The sequence below is a fragment of the Lethenteron reissneri genome, unplaced genomic scaffold (assembly GCF_015708825.2).
Source record: "Lethenteron reissneri isolate LAM-NWPU_2019-01 unplaced genomic scaffold, ASM1570882v1 scaffold_214, whole genome shotgun sequence".
NCBI classification, from domain to species: Eukaryota; Metazoa; Chordata; class Hyperoartia; order Petromyzontiformes; family Petromyzontidae; genus Lethenteron; species Lethenteron reissneri.
Window position 1 is genome coordinate 252,740 of NW_026891736.1, and position 27,678 is coordinate 280,417.

A 27,678-nucleotide genomic window follows, 5' to 3' on the forward strand; every position below is an offset into this window, starting at 1 on the left:
CAAGAGGTGTGCGACCTGTTGGGTACCAAGAAGGTGCGTACCTCCCCGTACCACCCGCAGACGGACGGGATGGTGGAGAGGCTTAACAGGACATTGACTTCTATGTTGTGCCAGCAGGTGTGTGAGGCGCATGTTGATTGGGACCTGCAGGTCCCTGGGGTCCTCGCCGCGTATAGAATGGCCCCCCATGCAGCTACGGGATTTTCCCCGTTTTATCTGATGTACGGTCGGGAAGCCGACCCGCCCATGGAAACGCAGCTGGGTCTGTCCGCACCACGGGCAAATTCGAAATTGGCAGAGCATATTAAATTTAATATTCATAAGCTGACAGAGGCAAGGGAGGCCGCACGGCTTAATTCACGGGCTCGCCAAATTGCAAACGAGCGGTTGCGGGCACGGAAGGTGTCCGTGCACAATTGGGAACCAGGTGACAGGGCCTGGCTGCATTGCCCGCAGGCACCTTTGGCTACGTCGCCTAAATTGTTGAAGCCGTGGCGGGGACCCGTGGAGGTCGTGCGGGTTGCACGCCCCCAGTGCGTTCAGATAAAATGGGGAAAACGCCGTTGGTACGTCCACCCCTCCCGACTGAAACCGTTCTCGCCTCCGTATGGCCTCCCCTTGTGTCATGAGGGCCGAGCATGTGACGTGACCAGCGACCCTAAGGGGGAATTGTCTTTGCCTGCTCCTCACATGTCTCCGCCTGATCCGCTCCCAGGTGTCTCGGAACTGACAGCTGCCGACCACCGGCGGCCGGATCTTGAGCGGCCGGAGCCACCGGACGGTCGCCAACGTCCCGTCCCATACGACGGACCGGCCAGACGGACTCGCGCTAGGTCGCGCTACTTTGTGTGACCTGCCACGTGAGGAGTCGAGGCAGCCGGAGCGCCTCGGCACTGCGTTTAGTCACAGAGACACTTGGCGCGTTCGGTTTCCGGTGTTCGCTTTTATTGTGTTCGTTTTCCGGTGTTCGCTTTTATTGTGTTGTTCGTCGGGCTGTATATTGCTTCATATTTAAGTGTTGTGTTGTGTTGTTGTTGTTGCGTTACGGGGCACACTGAGAGGTGGAGTTTCTTTGTTACTGCATTGACGTTAGGTTGTGTTGTTGGTTAACAGCCGGGCCGGCTGCAAGCTATGTGGGAGGGGGTGATGTAGAGGTGATACGCGCTGGGATTAGAGATCGTATGCCAGCGCGTAATGATTGGCTGTGTAGGTGGTGACGTGCGCTGACGGTGGAGGATCAGGGGTCAGCGCGGGGTCGTGGGTTACGGGGTACTGATTGGCTGTGGACCGGTGACGTGCTGAGAGGGAGTGATCGGGTGGCAGCGCGGTGTGATTGGTGGAGGAGTGTTAACACGCGCTGGGGAAAACGGATCGTAGAGAGAGTGCGTCGTGATTGGTTCATTAAGGAGCGATGCTCACGTTGAAGTACGCATCAGCTCCGCCTCTCGTGAACAGGGGCTATAAAAGGGGATGCACACAGGCGTGAGGGAGTGTGTAACCAGCGAAGAATGAAGACGGGGATGAAGACCTAGGGCCCTGCGGTACCTAGTCCCGCTGTCCTAACGGGACCGGGACTCTGTGTAACCCAGAGGCGAGTGTAGTGTGTGTAGCCATAGGCGTAAGGTCTAGACGAGCCGAATGCGAGTGTATTGTGTAGCCAGGGACATAGGGTCTACACGAGTCGAGTGTATTGTGTAGCCAGAGGCGTAGGGTCTACACGAGTGAAGGGTATCGTGTGTAGCCAGAGGCCTAGAGTTTACACGAGAGTAGTGGAGTGTGAAGTCGGAAGAAAGGAGACTACACGTTGTATTTTGACACGTAAAGATTTAATAAAAAGTGTGTTCCCGTCAAGAAGTTCCTGCCGTCAATTCCCATACTTCACATGTGTAGAGGTATTATTGTGCACTTCCCATGCTGTCAGCTGGTAGTATCCCACGCGTGTCTATAGGGGGCGGAAGAGTGACTTCGCCCAGGGTCGAAGGACTATAGCCCAAGGGGCCAACGGTAATTCCTATGGGATAGCGGATCCAGGGACGCAGACCCCAGACCCCATGAGGGGGCTGGGGGATGACGTCACCCTTCCAGGACCTGGTGGAAGATTCTGGAAGGAAGGTGTGGCCGGGGCGAAGCGAGCCAGGGATCTGTATAAAAGTCGGACCTCTGAACGGTCCTGGCAGTCATCGTCCACCCAAGGATCAAGAGCCTCCTGAAGAGAAGAGCCCGATGGGCAGAGCCGTACCCCTGGCAAGGGTCGGCTCTAAGCTATACCAGTGAAGACTGAAGAGAAGAGCCCATGGGCAGAGTCGTACCCCTGGCAAGGTTCGGCTCCAGCTTACATACCAGTGAAGACAAAGCTTCACTCGAGAAGGGTTAGAATAGCCAGTGAGAGGCGTATCCAAGTCAAGTGTGTGCCTCCTTGTTCAACACTCCACAATGCATCCTGGGTTTAACCTGCAGGCTGGATTGTGAGGCGCTCACAAATCCTTGAGAGATCTCAACAAATTCGCATCGGTGAGCTCTTCATGCAGCCAATGCCGCGTTGGCTGGGTCATGTAGCCTGCATGCCCAGCCACCGCATGCCCAAGGCAGCTTCTGTTTGGCTGGATAGAGGGGGCTAAACGGGCATGGCACGGGTTGGGAAAGAGATGGACTGATGCGGAACAGGAGGATGTGGAGCTGAGTGGACTTGCCATTCACTGGTACCAGTGGTGTCTGGATTGGCCTCTGTGAGGGAGGCTCGTAAAGGACGCTGCTACTGGGCTGCTGGAGGCAGTCGCCCTCCAGCAACAACGGAGGGCAGAGGAGTGACGAACAACGAGCGGAGCAGCGGATGGCTAAAACGCACGCAACTTGGCACAGTAGGGAGCACTGGTGGTGCATAGGCCAGTCATCTCAGTCAGTCAACTCATGGCACTTGGGTCTGTCCCGTGACCTCCTGCCAGTAGCGAGCCTTTCAACACTTCAAGCGGCCTCAAAGTGCACCTGGCCTGGCACACAAGCAACACGGCCGTTGTTGTTGGTGGCAGCGATGGAGAACGATGGTGTAGCGGTTAACACTATGCTGCACTACGAATCTGGCGGTCCAAGTTCAATTCCCCCTCATGGCCAACATTAGTGACGATTACCAGAACCGGTCGTGGACCTCCCCTAGGTCGATTCAGCCTCAAATTAATACCTGGTGCAGTGTCTAAACATCACCACTGGGGAGACAAAGGCGGTCGGGCGTGGTGCTGGCCACCCACCCCCTCGTGTGCCGTGTCGGCCTTGAAAGGCGCTGCTCACTAACATCAATTGCCCCAACAGTCTGTTTAAGGCGACACTGGCGATCTCTGATGATTGTGGAGGTGGTGGAGGTAGTGGCTCTGCTGCCTCGCATGGCTGCCTGCAGTGTCTGGAGGTAGCAGCAACCGCAGCGAGGGTTGGTGGATCACACACAGATGGGCTTTGAAACGTCCCTTCTACCTGTGGGTGGGTATTTAGGAGCCGTACCCTTGTCTTTGCCAGGAGAGAAGGCAGTACAGCAACGTGGACTAATCTCCATCTGTATGGGGATAGAGCGTTTCCCCCTGGTGCAAGCCATGGGTTTGTCTCCGAGTATCTCTGCTTTCCTCCTCCCACGTGAACACCAAACACAGCTCGTCATCATCAATAGGATCAACGCACCTTACAAATACACCATTGTAGCAGCAGCAGTGGCAGGACACTCCTAAGATTAAGGGTTAGAGATAACCTGCGACTCCTGGATGCAGCAATACACTCATCAACCACAGCTGTGGTCGCTTGCCTTGTCATTCCCGGTCTAAGAGAGAAACGCAGGTTGAGTGTAAAGCAAGCTACTTATGTTGATATATCTTAGATTTAAACTACATTATGAAACTAAATAATGTTTTACTTTACCAGGGAATGCCCACTACTGAGCTACGTAACTCTTTCAGAAGCAAGCTGGCCAAAAGTAATTGCTCAACGAAGCGGTTTATCATCACGTGGAAATGTATGGCAGCCAAAAGCTCTAAACGCATAGAGATGTAAATTTTTAATGTGGAGGGTTAAACCGGAGGACCCGAAAAAAAGTCCACGTAACCATGGGGAGAGAGACGCAGACTCCAAATATACAGCAGGCCTCAAGGGTCGGGATCGAACTCACGACCTTCTGTACACTAGGCGAAAGGGTTAACATCTCCGAGCCACCGCGTCGATTTAAATCGCAGTGCCTTCTTATATCAAGGTCCTTTACATAAGATGACAGTGGTTGAGGTACTAACAAATAGTGTGGTTGTTGTTAATAAAAGTGGTGTAGTTATTATGACAGTTTAGTAGAACATGTGGGAGTGGTTAAGGAGGGGTTCTGATTGTGTTAGAGATTGGGGTAGTGATAGGAGTTTTGAGTAGTGATAGGGGCAATGGAGTAGTGATAGGGGTTGGAATAGTGATACGGGTAGCAATAAACGTTGGAGTAGTGATAGGGGTTGGAGTAATGATAGGGGTTGGAGTAATGATTTGGTAGTGATAGGGTTAGGCTAGGGTAGAAGAGATGGGGGTTGTGTTAAGGAAAGCTTCAGGTTATCAGTGACTGTGAGTGCTCGGTGTGTATCTAAGAGGACAAAGCCACGTCGGAGATTGCCCCAGAATCTGTGAGCGTGCATGGTTTTTATTCCTGAACAAACACAGCAGATTCCATCGCGGAGATGGAACGAGGGGAATATGTATTGAGCAGGAGATGGAGCGAGGGGGAGATGGAACGAGGGGGAGATGGAACGAGTGGGAAATGGAACGAGGGGGAGATGGGGCGAGAAAGAAATGGAACAAGGGGGAGATGGGGCAAGGGGGAGATGGGGCGAGGGGGAGATGGGGCGAGGGGGAGATGGAACGAGGGGGAGATGGGGCGAGAGGGAGATGGGGCGAGGGGGAGATGGGGCGAGGGGGAGATGGGGCGAGGGGGAGATGGGGCGAGGGGGAGATGGGGCGAGGGGGAGATGGGGCGAGGGGGAGATGGGGCGAGGGGGAGATGGGGCGAGGGGGAGATGGGGCGAGGGGGAGATGGGGCGAGGGGGAGATGGGGCGAGGGGGAGATGGAAGAGTTGAGCGGAGTTGCTGTAGATGGTTCTTCATGAGGCTAGAGGCGGAACAGCTGAGTGGAGTTGCTGTAGATCGTTGCCGCGAGTTCTGATGGATCCTCGTCGCGAACGGCTGCGATGATTTCTAGCACTTGACTGGAACAAGATCACCACCACCACCATCACCAACATCACCACTGTCAACATCATCGTCAATAACATCAACTAGATCATCATCATCACCATCGCCACCATCAACATTATGAACATCATCGTCATCACCATCAGTAATCACCTTCCCCACCAGCATCAACATCGCCAGGAATATCAACAAGAATTGTGTATGTGTTCATGTGTTCAGTGTATTGTGCATATATTGTATGTTTGTTGTGTAATTGTTGTATATATTGTGTACGTGTGTTGTGTGTCTCCTGTGTGTTGTATATATCGTGGGGAGCAGTTAGCATGCTTCCGTTGTGTGTTATTTACACTGTATGTTGTGTGTGTGTTGTGGACACTCTGTATGTTGTGTGTGTGTGATGTGTACACTCTGTACATTGTGTGTGTGTTGTGCACACTGTACGTTATGTGTGTGTTGTGTACACTATGTATGTTGTGTGTGTATGTCTCCTCGGTGGTGCCGGACAGTAACACTATGGTGCCTATGACCATTGCCAATTCCAATCATGGAGCACGTTACCAGAACAGCAGCTAATGGGGGTGCTGGATGGGTGCGAGGAGCTGGTAACGCTTCTACCTTCAATTGAATTACAACGAAACCACAAAATAAATATCTAAAAAAGCTAGTGCCGGAGACTCTGGGAGGAACAGGAGTCTATGGCACTGCCTGGCCGAACCCTATTTGGTAGAGCCAGGACACTGAACCCATACCCTCGGGGTTCCTCCAGAAATTGCAAAAAACCACTGCGAGTGGCCACATGGAATGGTCGAATGCTCACTGCGGAGATGTTGCCATTCCTCTGTTGTGAGCTGGATCGGTACCGCCTGGATCTCTGTGGTTTTCGGGAAGTCCAGTGGACTGGCTCTGGCTTCAGTCACCATGAGGGGTTGAATCCTCTACTAGGGGCCAAATAACAGGGTGTGGCTGTTCTTTTGAACAAAATAATTAAGGGGGTCATGGGAGCGTAGCAGTGAAGTGTGGAAAGTTGTAAGCCCCAGGCTACTATGGGCTTGCCTCCCCATCAACGGGAGGCAATGAACTGTGGTGGTGGTTGCTTACGCCCCCACCTGAAGATGAACATCAGTGGGAGGATGCAAGCAAGGCCGATGAGTCAGATGCCTTCTATAACATCCTGTCTGAGGTGCTAGCTAAAAAGTGGCCCCTCAGGATATAGTCATCCTTTTGTATTACTTTAATGCCCGAGTAGGTCATGACGCTGACACCTGAGCTATAGTGATTGGAAGGCATATGCCAGATCAGCTCAATAAAACATGGGAGGCTGTTAGTCTTCTGTGCAGCCCATGGACTTGTAATTACCAATACGCTGTTCCGGCATCGGCACATCCACACATTATGGATGCACGCCGGGTCCAAGCAAGAACATCCACTGGTGCGGAACAGCGGATGCGGGCCCATGTCCTTGACACGAGGACCTACCGTGGAGCTGATCTGCCCACTGACCATCGGCTTGTTATCTGTAAAATGTACCTGCCATTCTTCCACTCCGGTGGTTGGTGTACATCTAGGACCCCATTCAAACCCACAATGGCCTGGTCTCAGCTAGCTGATGATTGCTCGCACCTGGGGTTGGCATCTTCCTCCTCTCCTGATACCGAGGGGAAATAGGCCAGGTTTAGGACTGTGGCTCATGCAGCTGCAATGGCTGCTTTAAGTACATGGTACAAACCTCCCGAGAGACCCTGCTGAGGCTACGGTACCTCAAAAATTGGAAGCGGTCACCCCATGTGCGTGGCTAGCTGAAGTGGCATCTGTTGATGAAGTACAGAAGGCAATCCAGAGTCTAAGACCAGGAAAGGTGCCGGGCAGAGATGATCTCCCAAGTGAAATTCTCCACCACATCAACTCCCCATTGGTGATGGGGCAGTTGTAGAGAGTGGAGAGCTTCCCATAACTGGGCAGTGCGCGTATGGCCGGCTCCGGTTTTACAGCAGGGGTCTTACTCCAAATCAGTCGAGAGGCATTTTATTTTCATAGGCTGCGTAATGCTGTGTGGAAGCTCCCTGGGGTCTGTGGCTCCACACAAAGCTTTGAGTCTTCTTGGCCATGGTCATGCCCTCCCTTTTCTATGCTTATGAAACATCACCCACCTAATGGCAGATCCGTGTTTAGGTTATCTGCCTGATTTGTGAGCTCCTCACACAATCCAGCCTGGTTAAACTCCTCACACAATCCAGCCTGGTTAAACCCAGGATAGATTGTGTGAGGAGCTCACAAATCTGGCCGGCAAGGCTGCATTGGCTGGGCCACGTACCCCGCATTCCCCAGTCACCACATGCCTACACGGCTTTTGTCCAGCTGGATAGAGGGGGCTAAACAGGCGCGGCATGGGCTAAAGAGAAGATGGAGTGATGTGGTACAAGAGGACGTAGAACTGAATGGACTTGCCAATGACTGGTACCAGTGGTGTCAAGATCGGCCTTTGTGGAGGAGGCTCGTGAAGGACGCTACTGAGCAGTTCGAGGAAGTCGCCTTCCAGAAATAATGGAGGGCAGAGGAGCGACAATAACGTGCAGAGAGCCGGGCGGTTAAAACCAAGCAAGCTGGCACAGTGGGGAGCAAAGCTGGTGTGTCTGCCAGTCATCCCATTCAGTCAACCCATAGCACCTGGGTTTGTCCCGTGACCTCCTGTCAGTGAGCTTTCAATACTTTATGTGGCCTCAAAGTGCATATGGCCTGGCACAGGCTCCGCGGTGATGTCACCGCCATTTAGTGGCGAATGGCGGTTGTTGTGGCAGTTGTTGTTGTTGGAGATCTATAGTGTAGCGGTTTGCGCGCTGCACTACAGATGGAGTTCGATTCCCGCTCATGGACAACAACAGTGATGCTTATCTGAACCGGTCTTGTGCCTTCCCTACGTCGACTCAGCCTCAAATGAGTACCTGATGCCATGTGTAAACATCGCCACTGGGAAGTCAAAGGCAGCCGGGCGTTGTCCTGGCCACCCACCCCCTCGGGTGTCATGTTGGTTTTCATAGGGGATCGCTAACAGCACTTGTCCCAACAGTCTGTTCAGGCTATAGGGGGAGTCGTTGTTTTTGTGTGTACGTATGCGTGTGTATGCTTGTGTGTATGCGTTGTGTAGGTTACACGATGAAGCAGGGCTCGTGTCTCCCTTTCAGCGCCCTCCCCTCCTCCCACTTCTTGCTGCAGGGGAAGTGGGTGGAGACGAAGGGGAACCCAGCGTGGAGGGGGCGCACGGAGCACCACGGCGCATCTATCGCAGCACACCCCCACAGCACCATCACAGCCGTTACCTCGGTTCATCACATTCATCACCATGGTTACCACACCCGTCGCTGTGTTTCGACAACCGTCGCCATGCTTACCTGTCTCTATGAGAAGGCGCTCAGCCGGGATGCTTTTGATGGCGTCCAGATTCTCGCGCGTCTTCAGTGAACTGGGAATAACAACTGCATCACCATCTAACCACAATCACAATCTTAGCACAACCTAAACACAACTTGACCACAACCTAACTACAATCACAACCTAACCACAACCTAACCACAACTTAACTACAATCACAACCTAACCACAACCTAACCACAACCTAACTACAACCTAACCACAACCTAACTACAATCACAACCTAACCACAACCTAACTATAACCTAACCACAACCTAACTACAATCACAACCTAACCACAACCTAACCACAACAATAACCTAACCACAACTGAACCAATCGGGCTTTGCGTGGTACTCCTGGGGGGGCGTATGTGGCTGATGGGATGTGTCCGGTGGTGGTAGTGGTGGTAGTGGCGGTAGTGGTGGTCGTGGTCGTGGAGGTGGTGGTCGTGGAGGTGGTGGTCGTGGCGGTGGTGGTGTTAGCGGTGGTAGTGGAGGTGATCGTGGTGGTAGCGGTGGTAGAGGTGGTGGTGGTCGTGGAGGTGGTGGTAGCGGTGGTGGTCGTAGCGGTGGTAATGCAGGTGGTAGTGGTGGTGGCCGTGGTGGTGGTGGAGGCAGCGGTGGCTGTAGTGCAGGGGGGAGCTGTACCAGCCATTGATGCCGATGAAAAGTCCCTGCTCCACGATAGCCGCTGCCTCTTCCTTGCTCCCATCAAACGAGTGGACCTGGTGATAACAAATTACAATAGCTGTAGACTGTTCTGGCTATGATAATAACAACAATCACAACCAATAATAATAACACAGGAAGTGTTTAGATGGTCAAACGCAAACTATGTTACCGCCCTGTGTTATTACTTCATCCTTTACCCTTGACAGAGTTGTTGGGGTTTAACAAGGACAGGGTGAGAAATGAACAAGTGAGCGGATGTCTCAGGGTGGTAGAAATCACAGAGAAGATGACAGAGAGAAAAGACTGGTGTGGTTTAGTCATGTCGAGAGAGACGACGGGAAAAAGATGTCGGTCAGAAGATGGCAAGTGATGCAAGGGGAAGGAAAGATATCAAGAGGAAGAAGGCAGATGAAGAGGTGGGGGGGGGCATGTGGTGCGATCGGACATGGTGGCCCGATAAGCGGAAAAAATGATGACGCAGGACAGGGCAGCATGGAGAAGGTTGGCAGGGGACAGCAGAACACCCCACACGAGTGGGACAAATGCGTGGAAGAAGAAGATGAAGACTTTTCTCCTTTTCCGGCCTGTTGATGCTTGCAAAACGGGTCCCAGAGAGAGAGAGTGGCGAGGACGGGAAGAGGGCCAGGGAAAGGGATGGGGAGAGGGACGGGGGGAGGCAGAAGGGCGGGGAGAGGCAGACGGAGAGGGACGAGGAGGGGAGAGGGCCAGGGAGAGGAGCAGAGGAGAGGGATGGAGAGAGGGACGCGGAGAGGCAGAAGGACGGGGAGTGGGTGAGAGGGACGAAAGGAGGGGGGGGGGGAGAGGGATGGATAAAGGGGAGAGAGGAAAGGGATGAGGAGAGCGGTGGGGAGGGGGCCACCTCATCCTTAGAGCTCGCAGGCTCAGCAGAGCCAAGCCTGGACAGCAGCAGCTATAGCAACTGCTGGTGCTACTACCAGCAGGGGGCGCTTGATTGTTTTAGACGGAGCTAGGGAGCCATGCCTGAGCACAAAAGCTGTGTGGCAGGGACAGGGGCAGCGCAACAGTCGTCCCGTATAGAGATGACATGGGGGAGAGCTTGGCATCGACTCCCGGGCTCCTGAGTAGAGTTGCTGGCCACCCACCCGTCCGTGTGCCACAGTGCCAGCTTTCATAGGTGCTGCTGCTCGCTAACAATACTTGCCCCAATAGTCTGTTATGCCCATACGGGGGATCTTTGTCATTATTTGTGCATGCGTGCTTGAATTGGAGGCTCTGCTACTGAACCTGAAGCATGCCACTAAGAGGTGGGGCCTTTACCATCAGCACCAACAAACCTTAGCACCTCCCTGGGTATTTGTGTCATCAAACGCGCTGTTTGGAAGCTTACTGGTCTATCACTGCACACGAAGCTTTGGATCTTCTCGGTCATCTGCACTGGTTTGAAACATTCGGGCTGGTCTACCTACGATCCATCCAAGATCACAGATCACTGATATTATCTGGACACAGTCCTATCATCAGTGAGCTCCTCTGGTCGGCAAGGCTGCATTGGCTGGGTCATGTAGCCCGCATGCCCAGCCACCACATTCCCAAGCAGCTTCTGTTTGCCTGGACAGAGGGAGCTAAACGGGCATAACATGGGCTGGAGAAGAGATGAACCGATATAAAAGGAGGTTTTACCCTTTCTGGCAATAAAACAGATGTTAAGATGTTAAAACACCAAACTGAAACCTTTTGCAAGGAAACATGTCTGTATTAAACATATATACTTGTGATGAACATGCAAACAAAAAAACATGTTCTGGTAGTATATGCATTCTCTTTGAAACTGATTGGTCTTCTCCAAAGACAGCTTTCTTTAAAGCCTAGTCTCAAACAGTGTTATACCAGTAAGAAAGCTATCCGTTTCAAAGACAATGCATATTCTACTAGAGCATGTTTTTTTTTAGCATGTTCACCACAAGTATATTTGGTTAATGCAGATATGATTCCTTGCAAAAGTTTTCAGATTGGTGTTTTAACATCTTAACACAACTGTTTTATTGCCAGAAAGGGTAAAACCTATTCTTATATTTGATACTGGCAAGGGAGGTCCCATAATGTAAGTGGACTGATATGGTACAAGAAGATGTGAAGCTGAGTGGACTTGCCGAATAATGGCACCAGCAGTGTCAAGATCGGCGTCTATAGAGGAGGCTCATGATGGACGCTACTGAGCAGTTAGAGGCAGTCGCCCTCCAGTAGCAACGTCGGGCAGAGGAGCGATGCTCACAACAACGTGCAGAGCATCACACGGCTAAAATGCAGAGATTTGGCACATTGGGAGCCACAGGTCAACCCTCAAGTCAACCCATGGCACCTGGGTCTGTCCCGTGACCTCCTGTCAGCGAGCCTTCAAGTGGCCTCGAAGTGCACCTAGCCTGACACAAGTGTCGTGGGGCGATATCAGCCACTTCGATGATTAGCTATCATCATGTGTGGCGAGGTTACCTCTGAATAAAAGCTAAGAGCTCAGGGGATATAAGCTGGTAAACAATAAAATTATAAAAAAAAGGTTAACTGGCTAGATGTGATTTTCCATGTGAGCATTTTTTTCCAGAAATAAGTCAAAATCAGAACTTTGAATTGATTCTACAGATCTACACTCGAGATTATTATTGATATTTATTACTTCCCTTAATTCGTGTCCCCTGATCCAGATGCGAGCGAACCGATCTGGCACTCACCACGCCACCTGTGAAGCGATCCCTGTTCCTCCTCACGATGTCTGTCACACGCAGTCACGCGCACGCAACACACAGCAAAAGACAAACATCGGCCCACATCGAGCCTTTAACAGACTTGTTGGGCAAGTGCTGTTTGCGAGTAGCACCTACGAAAGCCGGCACAAACACAACAACAGCCACCATTCGTTACTACACGGCTGTGGACGTCACCACAATGCCTGTGCCAGCCTACGTGCACTTTGAGGCCATGTAAAGTGTCGAAGTCTCGCTCGCAGGACATCAGGGGACAGACCCAGCAGGTGACATGGGTTGACTGACTTAGATGACTGGCAGATGCACCACCTGTGCCCCTACTGTGCCAAATTGCTGTGCTTTAGCCGCCCCGTGCTCCATGAGAGCGAGTGAGTGTGTGAGTGAGTGTGTGAGTGAGTGAGGATGTGAGAGTGTGTGTGAAAGTGTCAGTGAGAGTGTGTGAGTGAGCGAGTGTGTCAGTGAATGTGAGAGCAAGTGAATAAGTGAATATGAGTGAGTGGACAGACTTTGTAAGTTCTCTCCCCCTGGTCTCCTGAGTTTTACTGTACAACTGGCTGAGAGTTGGAGTCAGATAATGGAGGATAACAAAGCTGTGTGGAGCTGTACTTGGATGGGGCTGCACTTGGAACGGGCTGAGTCTCACCAAGGAAGTCGCTGTGTGAGTTCCTGCAGTGCAGGAACATGGGGAGCCGAGTTTCCTCGGCCACCTCAAACTGCTTCTCAAAGAACCTACACACACGGGGAGATGCGGGGAGATGCGGGGGGGAACACGGGGGAGATGCGGGGAGACGCAGTCAGATATGGGGAGACGTGGAAAGACACACGAAGATGTGGGAAGACGCGGGGAGACACGAGGAGATGTGGGGAGATGCGGGGAGACATGAGGAGACACGGGGAGACGCAGCCAGACGTGGGGGGACACGGGGAGACATGCTGTGTGAGCTGTATGTCTATTGTATGCTGTGTGAGCTGTATGTATATTGTATGCTGTGTGAGCTGTGTGTCCCCGTGTGTGCCGAGTATGCCGTGTGTGCTCTGTGTGCTGTTTGGCCCCGTGTGTCGCCGTCTGTGCTCTGTGTCCTCGTATGTGCTGTGTCTCCGTGTATCCCCGTGTGTGCTGTATGTGCTGTGTGTGTTGTGTGTCTCATGTGTGATGTGTCTCCTGTGTGCTGCGTGTCCCCGTGTGTTCTGTGTGTCTCATGTGTGCTGTGTCTCCTGTATGCTGTGTGTCCCCGTGTGTGCTGTGTTCCCGTGTGTGTCTCACTTGAGCTGCGTCTCTTTGGCACAAAACTGGAGCCGGTCGTAGTCTGAAAACCAAAGAGCAGAGAATGAGAATCATAATCTGTGTTTGTAATGCAGGAGGAGGAATCTGATGAGCTATAAACCTCTTTTTCAGAGATGTCAAGTTCGAGGGGCACAGGGTCAGAAGAACAAACACACAACACATAAACACGATGGGAGTGCAAAGTATAGGAAAGGTAAACAAATCACGTATGCAGTAAACCCTTGTTAATTCGACACATATGGCCTTGCCAAATTATCTAATTTTCCTAATTATGTACAATTGTACTCCCCAGTTCCTCCTGCCCCAATAAAAAAAAATCTAAATGTTTTCGAAAAATGTATTTCCAAGTAACACTTACCATCAGTAACCAGCGCTGCATGCGAAGGAGGACGTGGTATGTTGAATGTGGTAGGTCACAGAGGTTGTGGCGGGGAGCTGAATGCACTTCGCATGGACTTACTGTACTGTATGTTCACTTTATCACTAAATTACAACATAAACACCAAATTACACGAACTTAAACTTCACGTTTTTTACTTAACAATTAATGTTTACTTAAAGACTACATTATTTTACACTTTCACACGACATTATTTCTATTACTGCTTGATGTACTGTAGGTGTATACGACACTCCTGAGTGGGTTGGCTTGCACAGAGCGCATAAACAAGGTAAAGTTCGAAGCAGCAGGTCTGCACTAACGCTCACCACGCGCGCCACCACTAGACTGCGTCATCGTTTTGGCCGTGGCGCGCGGCGTCGCTCTACGTGCATGCCGAAATTGGACCATTCGGTACGGCAATTTGGCTCACGGAAAAATGCCGAAAGCGCAGCCGTGACCTGGCCACCACAAATGATAGCTCAACGAAGTGGCTTATCGTGTGGAAATTTATAGCAGCAAAATACTAACAATTTTTTTAAAAAATCCATGGGGAGACAGACATGCAAACTCCACACATACAGCAGCAGTCAAGGTCGGGATAGAACCCACGACCCTCCTGCATACCAGGCGAGGTAGTTAACATCCCCTATGCCAATGTGGCGTCATGATCGGGATCAAACCCACGACCTTCTCCATTCCAGGCGAGGTAGTTAACATCTCCTAACCACCTTGGCATAAGGATCAGGATCCCACGACATCCTGCATACAGGCAAGATAGTTAATATCTGCTAGCCACGTTGGCGTCAGGGTCAAGATCGAACAAACGACCTGCTGCTTACCAGGCGAGGTAGTTAACATCTGCTAGCCAATGTGGCGTCTGGGTCGGGATCGAAGCCAAGGCCTCCTGCATACCAGCCGAGGCAGTAAACAACTATCCACCGTGGCTTCAGGGTTGAGATCAAACCCACGACCTCATGCATACTAGGTGAGGTAGTTAACATCTCTTAGCCACCGTGGCTCAATGCTGTGATGAGATACAGCACCCAGCACCTGCACACAATACTGATGCCACCGTCGCTCCATCTCGTCCTGTGGGAGGCGCTCTGTTCACAGGTGGCTGCTCCATCATCATCAACATGGTCTGTCCACTACTGGATGGAGATCACTGTAGTTGGGTCTGTCTACCCTGTGTATGGCAGGGGTGGGCTGGCGGGGGTCGGGGGAGGTGAGTGAGTGATTGAGGGGATGGGTGGTTGAGCGAGCGAGCAGGGGTGAGTGGGTGTGTGGGTGAGTGGGTGAGTGGGTGAGTAAGTGAGTGGGTGGCTAACTGAGTGAGTGGGTAAGTGAATGGGTGGGTGAGGGAGCAGATGAATGATTGGATGGGTAAGTGAGTTGGTGAGTGCGTGACTGAGTGGGTGGGTGGCTAAGTGGGTGAGTAAGTGAGTGGGTGGCTAATGAAGTTGTCTTTCATGAAATTGTCTTTTCCGAGACCAAGGTGCTCTGCAAACCTCCTGGCTACCATCAAAGGTTTGTACACGAAGCCATACAAATATACAAACACAGACATAATTTCAACCGTGATGATGGTTACAAACTGAGTAATCATTGGAAAGATGTGATTAACCATGCAAAAAAGATTTAACTACACTTATTTGGACCATCTTATTTGACAGACAACTATAACATGTTACTGAAAGACAGCCAGTTTTGTTTTACCAGGTTTAGCTTCTTTTTTCACACTTTTGTTATGTAGGCTAGGCGTAGTCACAAACCGCACCTCTCCATAATAAAGGCTCAGTAATTTGTTATGCAGTCTATTCATAGTCTCAAGCCGCACCTTACCATAATAATAAAAAGTTGGCCATTCCTGGCCCTTCCCCCCCCCCCCCCTCAACCATTATATATACGGAGTGGTATCTCTTGTAATCTCTCATTTACTTGATACAGCTGTCGGGCTGTGACGGTTCCACCTGAAGACGGAGGCTTGTGTTGCCTCCGAAACGTCGTGATTTTTATTTTATTTTACTTTTATTAATTTTAATTTTTTACCTACGTGACTTTACCGAAAAAACCTAAGAAAATGAATCCTTGTAGTCACGAAAGCTTCAAATCTAGAATGAGTGAGTGGGTAATTGAGTGGGTGGGTGGTTGGGTACGTAGGTGAGTGAGTGGATGAGTGGGTAAGTGAGTAGGTAAGTGAGTGGGTAAGTTGGTGAGTGAGTGAGAGAGTGAGCGAATGGGTGAGTGGGTCGGCAAGTGAGGGAGCGAGTGAGCGGGTGAGGGAGTGGCACCTCACCCAGCCCACACTCCCCGACCGCCGCAACCTTGGGGGCTCCACTCCGTGCCAGCGCCAGGAGGCGCTCTCCGTAGGTCTCGGACTCCGCCTCGAACTCGGCGCAGCGAGTCGGGTGGCAGCCCACGGTGCAGAGGAAGCGATCTGTACCAGTGGGGCCACCGCAGAGACTCCTCAAACAGAGACTCGGGACTTACACAAACAGACTCACACACAGAGGCTTACACAAAGACTCACCACACAGAAACTCACACGGAAACTCACACAGACACTAACACAGAAACTCACAGAGAGTAACACACAAACTCCTGACAGAGACGCACCACACGGACTCATATACAGATTCACACAGAGGCTCACATACAGACTCACACAGAGACTCACACAGAGACTCACATACAGACTCACACAAAGACTCACACAGAAACTAACACAAAGGATCACATACAGACTCACACAGAGACTCACATACAGACTCACACAGATACATAGAGACTCACACAGAGACTCGCGTAGAGACTCGCGTAGAGACTTATCATCCTCACAGCAGCTTTTGGCTGGCCATCGAACAAATACTGTGGTTACTGCATCATCGTGCGGCACTTTAAAATGCGCTGCTTCTGCGGCCGTCTGGAACGCTCTTCCTTACGATATTAGGAAGCCACTGGGAGCTATGCAACTTTGAAATAATAATCGAGATTGGCAAACTCACTTCTTTAGAACTGCTCGTTGTTGTATTTAGTTTGTTGTCCTCCGATTAGCGCGGTTGGCTACGTACGGTGGGAAAGAAGTTCAACACGCATATAACACTCTACATTACACTACACACACTACGCTAAACACTGCACACGACACTTTACACTACACTGTCATACACTAAGGTCCTATACATAACTATAAGCTACACTATACACTACTATACATTACACTATGCACTACGATACACCACACTACTATACATTACACTATACACTACTAAATTGAAAATACATTTTGTAGAACTGTTGCTTGTTGTTGTTGCTGTGTTTTGTTTGTTGACCTTACCCCCCGCATCTCCGATTAGCGCAGTTGCCTATATACCCTGGTGCGAAAGAAGTTCAGCATACATACATAATCGCATACAGTGAGGGAAAAAAGTATTTGATCCCCTGCTGATTTTGTACGTTTTCCCACTGACAAAGAAATGATCAGTCTATAATTTTAATAGTAGGTTTATCTGAACAGTGAGAGACAGAATAACAACAAAAAAATCCAGAAAAACGTATTTCAAAAATGTTATAAATTGATTTGCATTTTAATGAGGGAAATAAGTATTTGACCCCCTCTCAATCAGAAAGATTTCTGGCTCCCAGGTGTCTTTTATACAGGTAAAGAGCTGAGATTAGAAGCACACTCTTAAAGGAAGTGCTCCTAATCTCAGCTTGTTACCTGTATAAAAGACACCTGTACACAGAAGCAATCAATCAATCAGATTTCAAACTCTCCACCATGGCCAAGAACAAAGAGCTCTCCAAGGATGTCGGGGACAAGATTGTAGACCTACACAAGGCTGTAATGGGCTACAAGACCATCGCCAAGCAGCTTGGTGAGAAGGTGACAACAGTTGGTGCGATTATTTGCAAATGGAAGAAACACAAAAGAACTGTCAATCTCCCTCGGTCTGGGGCTCCATGCAAGATCTCATCTCGTGGAGTTGCAATGATCATGAGAACGGTGAGGAATCAGGCCAGACCTATACGGGAGGATCTTGTCAATGATCTCAAGGCAGCTGGGACCATAGTCACCAATAAAACAGTTGGTAACACACTACGCGGTGAAGGACTGAAATCCTGCAGCGCCCGCAAGGTCCCCCTGCTCAAGAAAGCACATATACATGCCCATCTGAAGTTTGCCAATGAACATCTGAATGATTCAGAGGACAACTGGGTGAAAGTGTTGTGGTCAGATGAGACCAAAATGGAGCTCTTAGGCATCAACTCAACTCGCCGTGTTTGAAGGAGGAGGAATTGCTGCCTATGACCCCACGAACACCATCCCCACCGTCAAATATGGAGGTGGAAACATTATGCTTTGGGGGTGTTTTTCTGCTAAGGGGGCAGGACAACTTCACCGCATCAAAGGGACGATGGACGGGGCCATGTACCGTCAAATCTTGGGTGAGAACCTCCTTCCCTCAGCCAGGGCATTGAAAATGGGTCGTGGATGGGTATTCCAGCATGACAATGACCCAAAACACACGGCCAAGGCAACAAAGGAGTGGCTCAAGAAGAAGCACATTAAGGTCCTGGAGTGGCTTAGCCAGTCTCCAGATCTTAATCCCATAGAAAATCTGTGGAGGGAGCTGAAGGTTCGAGTTGCCAAACGTCAGCCTCGAAACCTTAATGACTTGGAGAAGATCTGCAAAGAGGAGTGGGACAAAATCCCTCCTGAGATGTGTGCAAACCTGGTGGCCAACTACAAGAAACGTCTGACCTCTGTGATTGCCAACAAGGGTTTTTCCACCAAGTACTAAGTCAAGTTTTGCAGAGGCGTCAAATACTTATTTCTCTCATTAAAATGCAAATCAATTTATAACATTTTTGACATGCGTTTTTCTGGATTTTGTTGTTGTTATTCTGTCTCCAACTGTTCAAATAAACCTACCATTAAAATTATAGACTGCTAATTTCTTTGTCAGTGGGCAAACGTACAAATTCAGCAGGGGATCAAATACTTTTTCCCTCACTGTAGAGACTCACATGGAGACCCACAGAGATCGGGACACTCACACAGACACACTCACAGACTCTCACAGAGACCCACGAGACACTCACACAGACACACACATACTCACATAATCGCACAGACTCTCACAGAGACTGAGACACTCACACAGACACACACATACTCTCAGAATATCACAGACTCTCACAGAGACTGAGACACTCACACAGACACACACATACTCACAGAATCGCACAGACTCTCACAGAGACTGAGACACTCACACAGACACACACATACTCTCAGAATCTCACAGACTCTCACAGAGACTGAGACACTCACACAGACACACACATACTCTCAGAATCTCACAGACTCTCACAGAGACCCACGAGACACTCACACAGACACACACATACTCACAGAATCGCACAGACTCTCACAGAGACTGAGACACTCACACAGACACACACATACTCTCAGAATATCACAGACTCTCACAGAGACTGAGACACTCACACAGACACACACATACTCACAGAATCGCACAGACTCTCACAGAGACTGAGACACTCACACAGACACACACATACTCTCAGAATATCACAGACTCTCACAGAGACCCACAGAGACCCAGACACTCACAAGATAAAGACAAAGATCCCCCGTATAGCCTGTAACAGGCTGTTGGGAAAGTGCTATTGGCGAGGAATCATTGAAGGCTGGCACGGCACATGAGAGGGTGGGTGGCAAGCACCATGCCCGGCCGCCTTTGTCTCCCCAGTGGCGATGATTTTTACACACTGCACCAGGTACTCATTTGAGAACGAGTCGACCTAGTGGAGGCCCAGGACCGGTTCAGATAATCGTCACCGTTTTTGGCCATGAGCGGGCAATCGAACTCTGGTCATTGGGTTCGTACAGCCCCCCACACACAGACACACACAGACTCACACACTTAACAATGCCTCACAGACACTCATACAGACTCACACAGACTCATACAGACCCACTCACACACTCACAGATGCTCACAGACTAACACCCTTAACACTAACTCACAAACTCACACAGACTCATAGAAACTAACACCCTTAACACTGACTCACAGACTCACACAGACTCACAGACTTTCACAGACTCTCACAGACTCTCACTCACACAAACTCACAGAAACTGGCACAGACTTGTAGCCTGCTGTGAGTGTGAAGCTTTGGAAGCTGCTGCTCACAGACTCACACAAACTCATGCAGACTTAAACACACACAGACTCGCAGAGACACAAGACTCACAGACTTAACACACACTCACAGACTCACATCCTTAACACTGACTCACACAGATCTGCACAGACTCGTAGACATAACACTGACTCACATGGACTCACACGGAATTACACAGACACGCACAGACTCACACAGACTCACACAAACTCACACACTCACACGGACTCCGACTCGCACAGAGTCTCAGTCTGTTACAGACCCACACAGACCACACACTTAACACAGACTCACAGAATCTCATAGACTCTCACAGACTCACACCATTAACACGGACTCACAGACCCTCACAGACTCACACAGAATCACAGACTTACTCAGACTTACAGGGACTGACACAGTCTCGCAATCTGTTGTGCGTATGATGCTTTGAAGCTGCTGCTCGCAGACTCACACAAACTCATGAAGACTCAAACAAACACACACAGACTCGCAGAGACACATAGAGACTCACAAACTTAACACACACTCACAGACACATCCTTAACACTGACTCACACAGATCCGCACAGACTCGTAGACTTAACACTCACTCACACGGACTGACACAGACTCGCACGGAATTACACAGACACGCACAGACTCACACAGACTCACACAGACTCACACAGACTCACACACTCACAGAGACTCATACGGAATCACACCAACTCGCACAGACTCTCAGTCTCTCACAGACGCACACAGACTCGCACAGACACATACAGACACAAAAAGACTCAGACTCACATAGAGAATCACAAACTCACACAGACTCACAGCCTAAACACAGACTCACACAGACCCATAGCCTTAACACAGACTCACCCTGACCCTTACAGACTCGCACAGACTCGCAGACTCGCACAGAGTCATAGCCTTAACACAAACTCACCCTGACCCTTACAGACTCACACAGACTCACACAGACTCATAGCCTTAACATAGACTCACCCTGACCCTTACAGACTCACCCTGACCCTTACAGACTCACACAGACTCATTGACTTAACACAGATTCACCCTGACCCTTACAGACTCACACAGACTCACATACACACACGGACTCACACAGATTCAGACTCGTAGCCTGCTGTGTATATGAAGCTTTGGAAACTGCTGGGAGGTGGAAGCGGAGGGCGAGGAGTTCACCTGAGGTGTGAGCCAGTGCCAGCGCCTCCTCACTGTCGCTCAGACTGCCTCCCGTGATGATGAACTTCAACAACATCGGCAACATCATAAACAACATCGCCACCATCAACATCATCAATATCATCATCAACAACATTACCATCCACATTATAAACAACATCACCACGATCATCGTCACCACCATCTTCCACATCATCAACATCACCATCATCAACATCACCATCACCAACATGACCATCATCATCATCACCACCGTCATCATTATCAACATCACCACCACCATCATCAACAAAATCATTATCACCACCAACATCATAAACAACATCATCACCAACATCATCATCAACAACATAATCTACAATATCATCACCACGATCATCATCACCACCACCATCCACATAATCAACATCACCATCATCAATATGACCATCATCACTACCATCATCAACATTATCAAGACTATCAACATCATGACCATCACTATCCACATCATCAACATCACCAACATCACTATCACCACCAACATCATCACCACCAACATCATCACCACCAACATCATCACCACCATCATCATCAACATCACCATCACCATCTCCAACACCATCCACATCAACATTACCATCACCATCCACAGCATTGCCAGCACCACCATCATCAACATAACCATCATCAACATCACTAACATCATCATCATCATCACCACCACCATCATCATCAACATCACCACTACCATCATCAACCCCATCCACATCAACATTACCATCACCATCCACAGCATTGCCAGCACCCATCATCATCATTACCATCACCGCCACCATCATCATAACCACAACCATCACCATAACCACCACAACCATCACCACCATCACCACCACCATCACTACCACCACCATCATCACCATCATCACCATCACCAACACCACCACCACCATCACAACCACCACAACCACCACTATCATCATTACCATCACCACCACCATCACCACCAGTACGAACCTTCTCAACGCCTGCATCCACCGCTCTGCGGATGACATCGTCAAAGTCGTCTATCGGGAGAGACAATGGGGAGAGCGGTACTCACTCAAATACTAATTAAATTACTCCCTCACCCACCAACCCACTCACTCACCTACTCACTCACCTACTCACTCACTCACCAATTCACATTCATTCGCTCACCCACTCACCCACTCACATTCATTCGCTCACCCATTAACCTACTCACCCACTCACTCACTTACCGACTCACTTACATTCACTCACCCACTCATTCACATGAATTTGCTCACCACTCACCCACTCACATTCACTTACCCACCTACTCACTCATCTACTCACATTCACCTCTGAGTGATACATCTCTGTGAGATACCTCTGAGCGAGAGTGATACCTCTGATTGATGCTTCTGCGTGAGTGATAACTCTGTATGAGAGATACCCTCTGAGTGAGAGTGATGTACCTTTGTGTTTCTGCTGGCCTCTGTAGATGCCTCTGAACATGGGGTCTGTTAGGTTCACCCCAATATCTGAGTGAGAGACACAAAGACACACATACGGATATGTACACACAATATCAACAAAAACGACCATTGACCACTCAGTGGCGGTGACGTCACGACGGCGCTTGTGCCATGCTAGCTGCACTTTCAGATACAAAGACAATGATCCCCCGTATAGCCTGTCACATACTGTTGGGGAAAGCGCTGTTCACGAGCAGCAGTACCCATGAAGGCTGGCACGGTACACGAGGGGGTGGGTGGCCAATACCACGATCGGCCGCCTTTGTTTCCCCAGTGGTGATGTTTACAGACCGCACCAGGTAACTCATTTGAGGCTGAGTCGACCTAGGGGAGACCCAGGGTCGGTTCAAATAATCGTCACTGGTGTTGGCCGTGAGCGGGAATCGAACTCAGGTCGCTGGGTTCATCGCACAGTGTAGCGCTGACCGCTGTGCTACCGCACACACACAAAGACCCCCCATTTAGTCTGTAACAGACTGTAGGGGTAAGAGCTGTTAGTAGCAAGTAGTAGCAGCACCTATGAAGGCTGGCACTGTAGCACACGCAGAGGGGGTGGGAGTTCAGCACTCACCACGCCTCTCGTACAAGCTGTTCATTATTTAGACATATTTAGTGATTTGCTTAACTTTGTTCTCTATGTTTCACACCTATCTGTAGTTATGAATTGTCAGTCACTGTTGTAACTTGTAGGACCCCGTGCCCATAACTGGAGATCTGTGAAAGAGCTTTATAGCTCATATTCTTTGGGTCTTTCGGTAAGGTCACGTAGATAGGTTCAAAAAATAAAAAAATAACCTATCTACGTGACTACCGAAAGACCCAAAGAATATGAATTCTGCAGTCACGAAAGCTTTAGGTCAAGATATAGCTTTATAGCTCGTTGCATTCCTCCTTCTGCAGTCTTAACATTATCCACAATAGAGGTGTTTGTGGGTTCGAGATTGCATAAGTATACATGTCATTAAACTCGCCACTACCACCCCAACACAGCCTATCAGTGAGAGGTTTGTCACGTTACACAATACGTGGCCAATGTAGTGGCTAGTTCAGCACTAAACCGGTTGTTGTGTTGGAGAGTTAAACCCACAGGAACATTTACACAATCCGAGTAGCTGGTGATTACAACAACCACAACAAGCAGCATCATTGGAGTATGAAAAATAAGAATAGGTTTTACCCTTTCCGGCAATAAAACACCAGATACTTTTTGCAAAGAATCAAAGACTGCATTAACCACACGTATTTGTGAACATGCAAACATGCTCTGATAATATATGGGCATTGTCTTTGAAACCGATTGGCCTACACCAGAAACAGCAGCCTTCTTCATGGCCGAGTCTATCAGTGTCAGACCCGAGAACAATGCCAAAATTCGATCACTTATAGCTCGGGTGAGCAGCATCATCAGAGTTGTGGAGAAATCCTCCCTTTCGTGTATTTGGCCTGAGACGGGCTGGGATAAATGTGATGTCGTCACTTGAGAGTCCATCAGGGTGCGAAGACCAGAGGGGAGGGTCAATGTACATGCTTTGCGATCTCCATTAACATGCTAATCTCTCACATTAACATAGCCACCTCAGGGTGCCCGCCGTGGACCACTCAACGATCTAACATTATCATGCTCATTTTTACTTGGCAGCCCTTTGATTGATGGGAAAACCTACCACCGTCGCTGCCCACCACTTACATTAACATTGGCTGCTGACATTTGGGCTAAGCCCATTTCAAACCTTTTTAAACAGTTTACCTTTAGAAGCTAACCCCCTCTTCCTGATGACGAACGCTTATGCTGCGATCGAAACGTCGTAGTTTTTTTTACTTTACCGAAAGACCCAAATAATGTCTCCCTATAGTGGCGATGTTTACTACACGTCCACTACGCCACATTAAGCAGTCACCTTTGCTCACTAATTTTTGCCCCGCACTCAAAGCTCACTTATTGATGATCCCTAGCTCACCCCACGACCCCCCACACTCTCCATCTCATAACCACCACCGTTACTGTTACCTCTTCTTATTCTCATTACACGGCTACCGCTCATCAACCCCACTCATTCAATCCATTCATCATTTACTGTCATCAATCTCGCTTTCACTGAATGCACGCATCACCATCACAGATTCGCCTCCAATTGCTTCCTCTCATCTATTTCATTCACCTCATCTCCACCATTACATTCATATGTTGTGCGCCCTTGTTAATTCTGCATAAAGTGCCTTGGAGAAGGCGCTATAGAAATTATTGTAAGATAAGCCAACTCATTTGAGCAGGGCCGGATCAAGGTTCGTGTAGGCTCGAGGTACTGTTTCGGCAGGCCTATCAGTGATGACTTTCCAGCAGTTGGCACTGCTGTTGTCCATGTCACCACTACCGCCGCTGTCACTTCCGCCCGTTTTTCACACGTCAGTACTTCGTTCGAATATGCTCAAAGCCCAAACATCTGACAAGCCGATCAGCCAGTGGCTCTCCAGAATGTTTACACTGCTTTAAGGATGTATATCTGGCCATTGTAGTCGGTCCACCCCGTCCCCTCTCCTGTCGAGGTGGGAGGTGCAGGATCCGCTCAATAGACAATAAAAATAATGGTTAGTTTAACACGTAGGCTTTCGCGACCAATGTCATCCATGATAGAGGTTTTTTGGGTTAGATCGCGTAAATATATAAAAGTGTCGTTAAAATCCGCCACCATGTGACAACTCTTACTAGTTGGCTGTCGGGTGGTGGCGGGTTTTAATGACACTTTTATATATTTACGCAATCTAACTCAAAAAACCGCTTATGGAAAAATAATGAAGCTTGGAGAAGATGGGTACGTGACTGCATTGTGTTGTCCTCCAGAGAAGTGTTGGGGGAGCGACCTGACCACGGCTGCAACGGCGATCAACAGACTCAGCCTCTATGTCACAACACAGCTGAAATTCTCGGTCAAGAAGATTGCCCCGAATCTACATCCGATCACCATTTGCCTGCTCTTAAACAATCCACACCTGGTCTACCTGCAGCTATGCAGAATGGTTTCCGATATTTCCATATGCTCGAGTGCACAATTATCCAGCGCGGTGTGATTAATCACAGGTAAGTTCGCACTGCCAACACCATCTTGGGAAACAAGTTGTGAAGGTGGAGCATTCTTTTTCCAAAGCCGATAAACCACAGGACGACACTTTGTCTTCCCTTGCACTTCTCCCTGTTGAGAATGAGATTGTGCGAAAAACGCCATTTGAAGAATGCTATTCGAAAACTTATCAATGAAGAAAATCTCGAAAAGTTAATCTCTGGTGTAAATTTCTCTCACACCTTATGAGAAAAAAGAACGATTAGCATGACTCAGCCTCTTTCTATATACGCGGTGCCTGTCCTGGCTATATACATATTTTTATTCGATAAGATATCTTGGTTAAATTTTTTTAAATAAAAAAAAACAGGGGTCAAAATTAGTTTTCATTGGCACTTTAGTTTTCGTAGGCACCAGACAGTGCCTACTACTGTAGCCTATTGGATAATACAGCCTTGGTGGATGAGTGGATGAATGAAGAGTGGGTGGCTGGGTGAGTGGGTGGCTGGGTGAGCGGGTGAATGAGTGGGTGGCTGGGTGAGTGGATAGCTGGGTGAGTGAATGAGTGGGTGGCTGGGTGAGTGGCTGAATGAGTGGGTAGCTGGGTGAGTGAATGAGTGGGTGGCTGGGTGAGTGGGCGAATGAGTTGGTGGCTGGTTGAGTAGGTGGCTGGGTGAATGAGTGGGTGGCTAGGTGAGTGGATGAATGAGTGGGTGGCTGGGTGAATGGGCGAATGAGTGGCTGGGCGAGTGGGTGTCTTCTATACTTTAGGCTGCTATATATTTCCAAACGATAAGCCACTTCACGGAGCTATCATTTGTAACAGCCACGCAGCTTCTAAAGAGCAACGTAGCTCAGTGGGCTTTAACTGTTTAAGAGAAAAAAGTTATATTTGTATATATTTAAAGTCATGTTTACCTTGCCTTTAGTTAACACTCCCATCGTGTTAATGGGTAGTTTATTGCAGTAACGTTGATCTCGTGCCCCACGCTGGATATCTATGATTAAAGAGCTTTATAGCTCATCGGATTGCGCCTCCTGCAGTATAATCATTGATTCTGTAACCGTGGCAACATGATCGGGCGGGAAGGAGGAGGCGGTGCAGCCGGTCTCCTCCGTGGGGTTCGAGGCAATGAATCCAGGCCACGGCGCTAGGCGAGACCGAGGCTTCACGCTAGCCCCGGGGAACTCGACTAGGCCTTGCCGCCAGTGTTTCCGTCCTCTACGGAGCTACAGGGTGCGGTCAGCGAGGCCGGGCGGGGTGAGGCGGTGGTCCTCTCATCGCGGCACTCAGCCACGGAGGGGAGAGGGATGAGGAGAAGGAATGGCGTCTTCTCTCACCCACGAATCTCAGCGCCGCGCTGCGAATAGCCGCCATTGCGAGAACGGAAGCCTCGCCACGCTCCCACTCGCCTGACGTCACGCCGAGCTGCAGGAACGCCCGGTGACATGACGTCACATCTCTCCCTCCCCCCCGCCACCTCCTGACCAGACGTCACTCGGGTGGTAACCCCCCCCCCCCTTTCACGTACAGCATGGCGTGACGTCTTTGATAAGCTGAAGGAACACCCGCTTACATGACGTCACGTTGCGTCACTGCCCCTTCTCTAACCAGACGTCACTCGGGTGCTGAACCCACCAAACCTCCGACGTGAAACGTCATCATACAGCCTAGCGTGACGTCATACGTGGTGTGAATTGATCAGATTCGCAAATTAAATTACAATCGATTAATCGAATTTGTCTATTTGGTTGGTGCTGATTGTCAACTGATCGTTGCTGTGGTTGTATCGATTTCACTCCGAGTTTTTTCTAGAGATACTGTGACCACTTTATGCGTGAAAGCGCATCCTTGATTTTAAATATGCTAATTAGTTAATGAACTGACTGTGCTGGGAATTGATTTCTCACTGGAAAGGTGAGACAGAGTCACTCACATGTACTGATTGAGATGGACCAAGAGTCACACACCTGCACTGATTGAGATGCACACAGTCACTCACCTGT

The 27,678-nt window shown here is 49.6% G+C and overlaps 1 protein-coding gene across 2 annotated transcripts; it reads right to left on the reverse strand.

Moving 5' to 3' along the window:
- Window positions 1–4,627: 4,627 nt before the first annotated feature.
- TATDN1 (TatD DNase domain containing 1) lies at window positions 4,628–27,140 on the reverse strand. Of its 2 annotated transcripts, none has more exons than XM_061547874.1 (12): window positions 27,013–27,140; window positions 22,556–22,621; window positions 22,092–22,141; window positions 21,096–21,159; window positions 15,982–16,122; window positions 13,283–13,325; window positions 12,662–12,747; window positions 11,986–12,026; window positions 9,254–9,330; window positions 8,583–8,653; window positions 8,344–8,470; window positions 4,628–5,210 (listed from the first exon to the last, which is right to left on the reverse strand). In XM_061547874.1, exons 1-12 carry the CDS (start codon window positions 27,047–27,049, stop codon window positions 5,114–5,116), a joined length of 900 nt encoding a protein of 299 aa, XP_061403858.1. In that variant the 5' UTR covers window positions 27,050–27,140; the 3' UTR covers window positions 4,628–5,113. The 2 variants fall into 2 exon arrangements, with proteins under 2 accessions (XP_061403858.1, XP_061403859.1); XM_061547875.1 differs by lacking the exon at window positions 27,013–27,140 and adding an exon at window positions 26,590–26,922.
- Window positions 27,141–27,678: the final 538 nt, after the last annotated feature.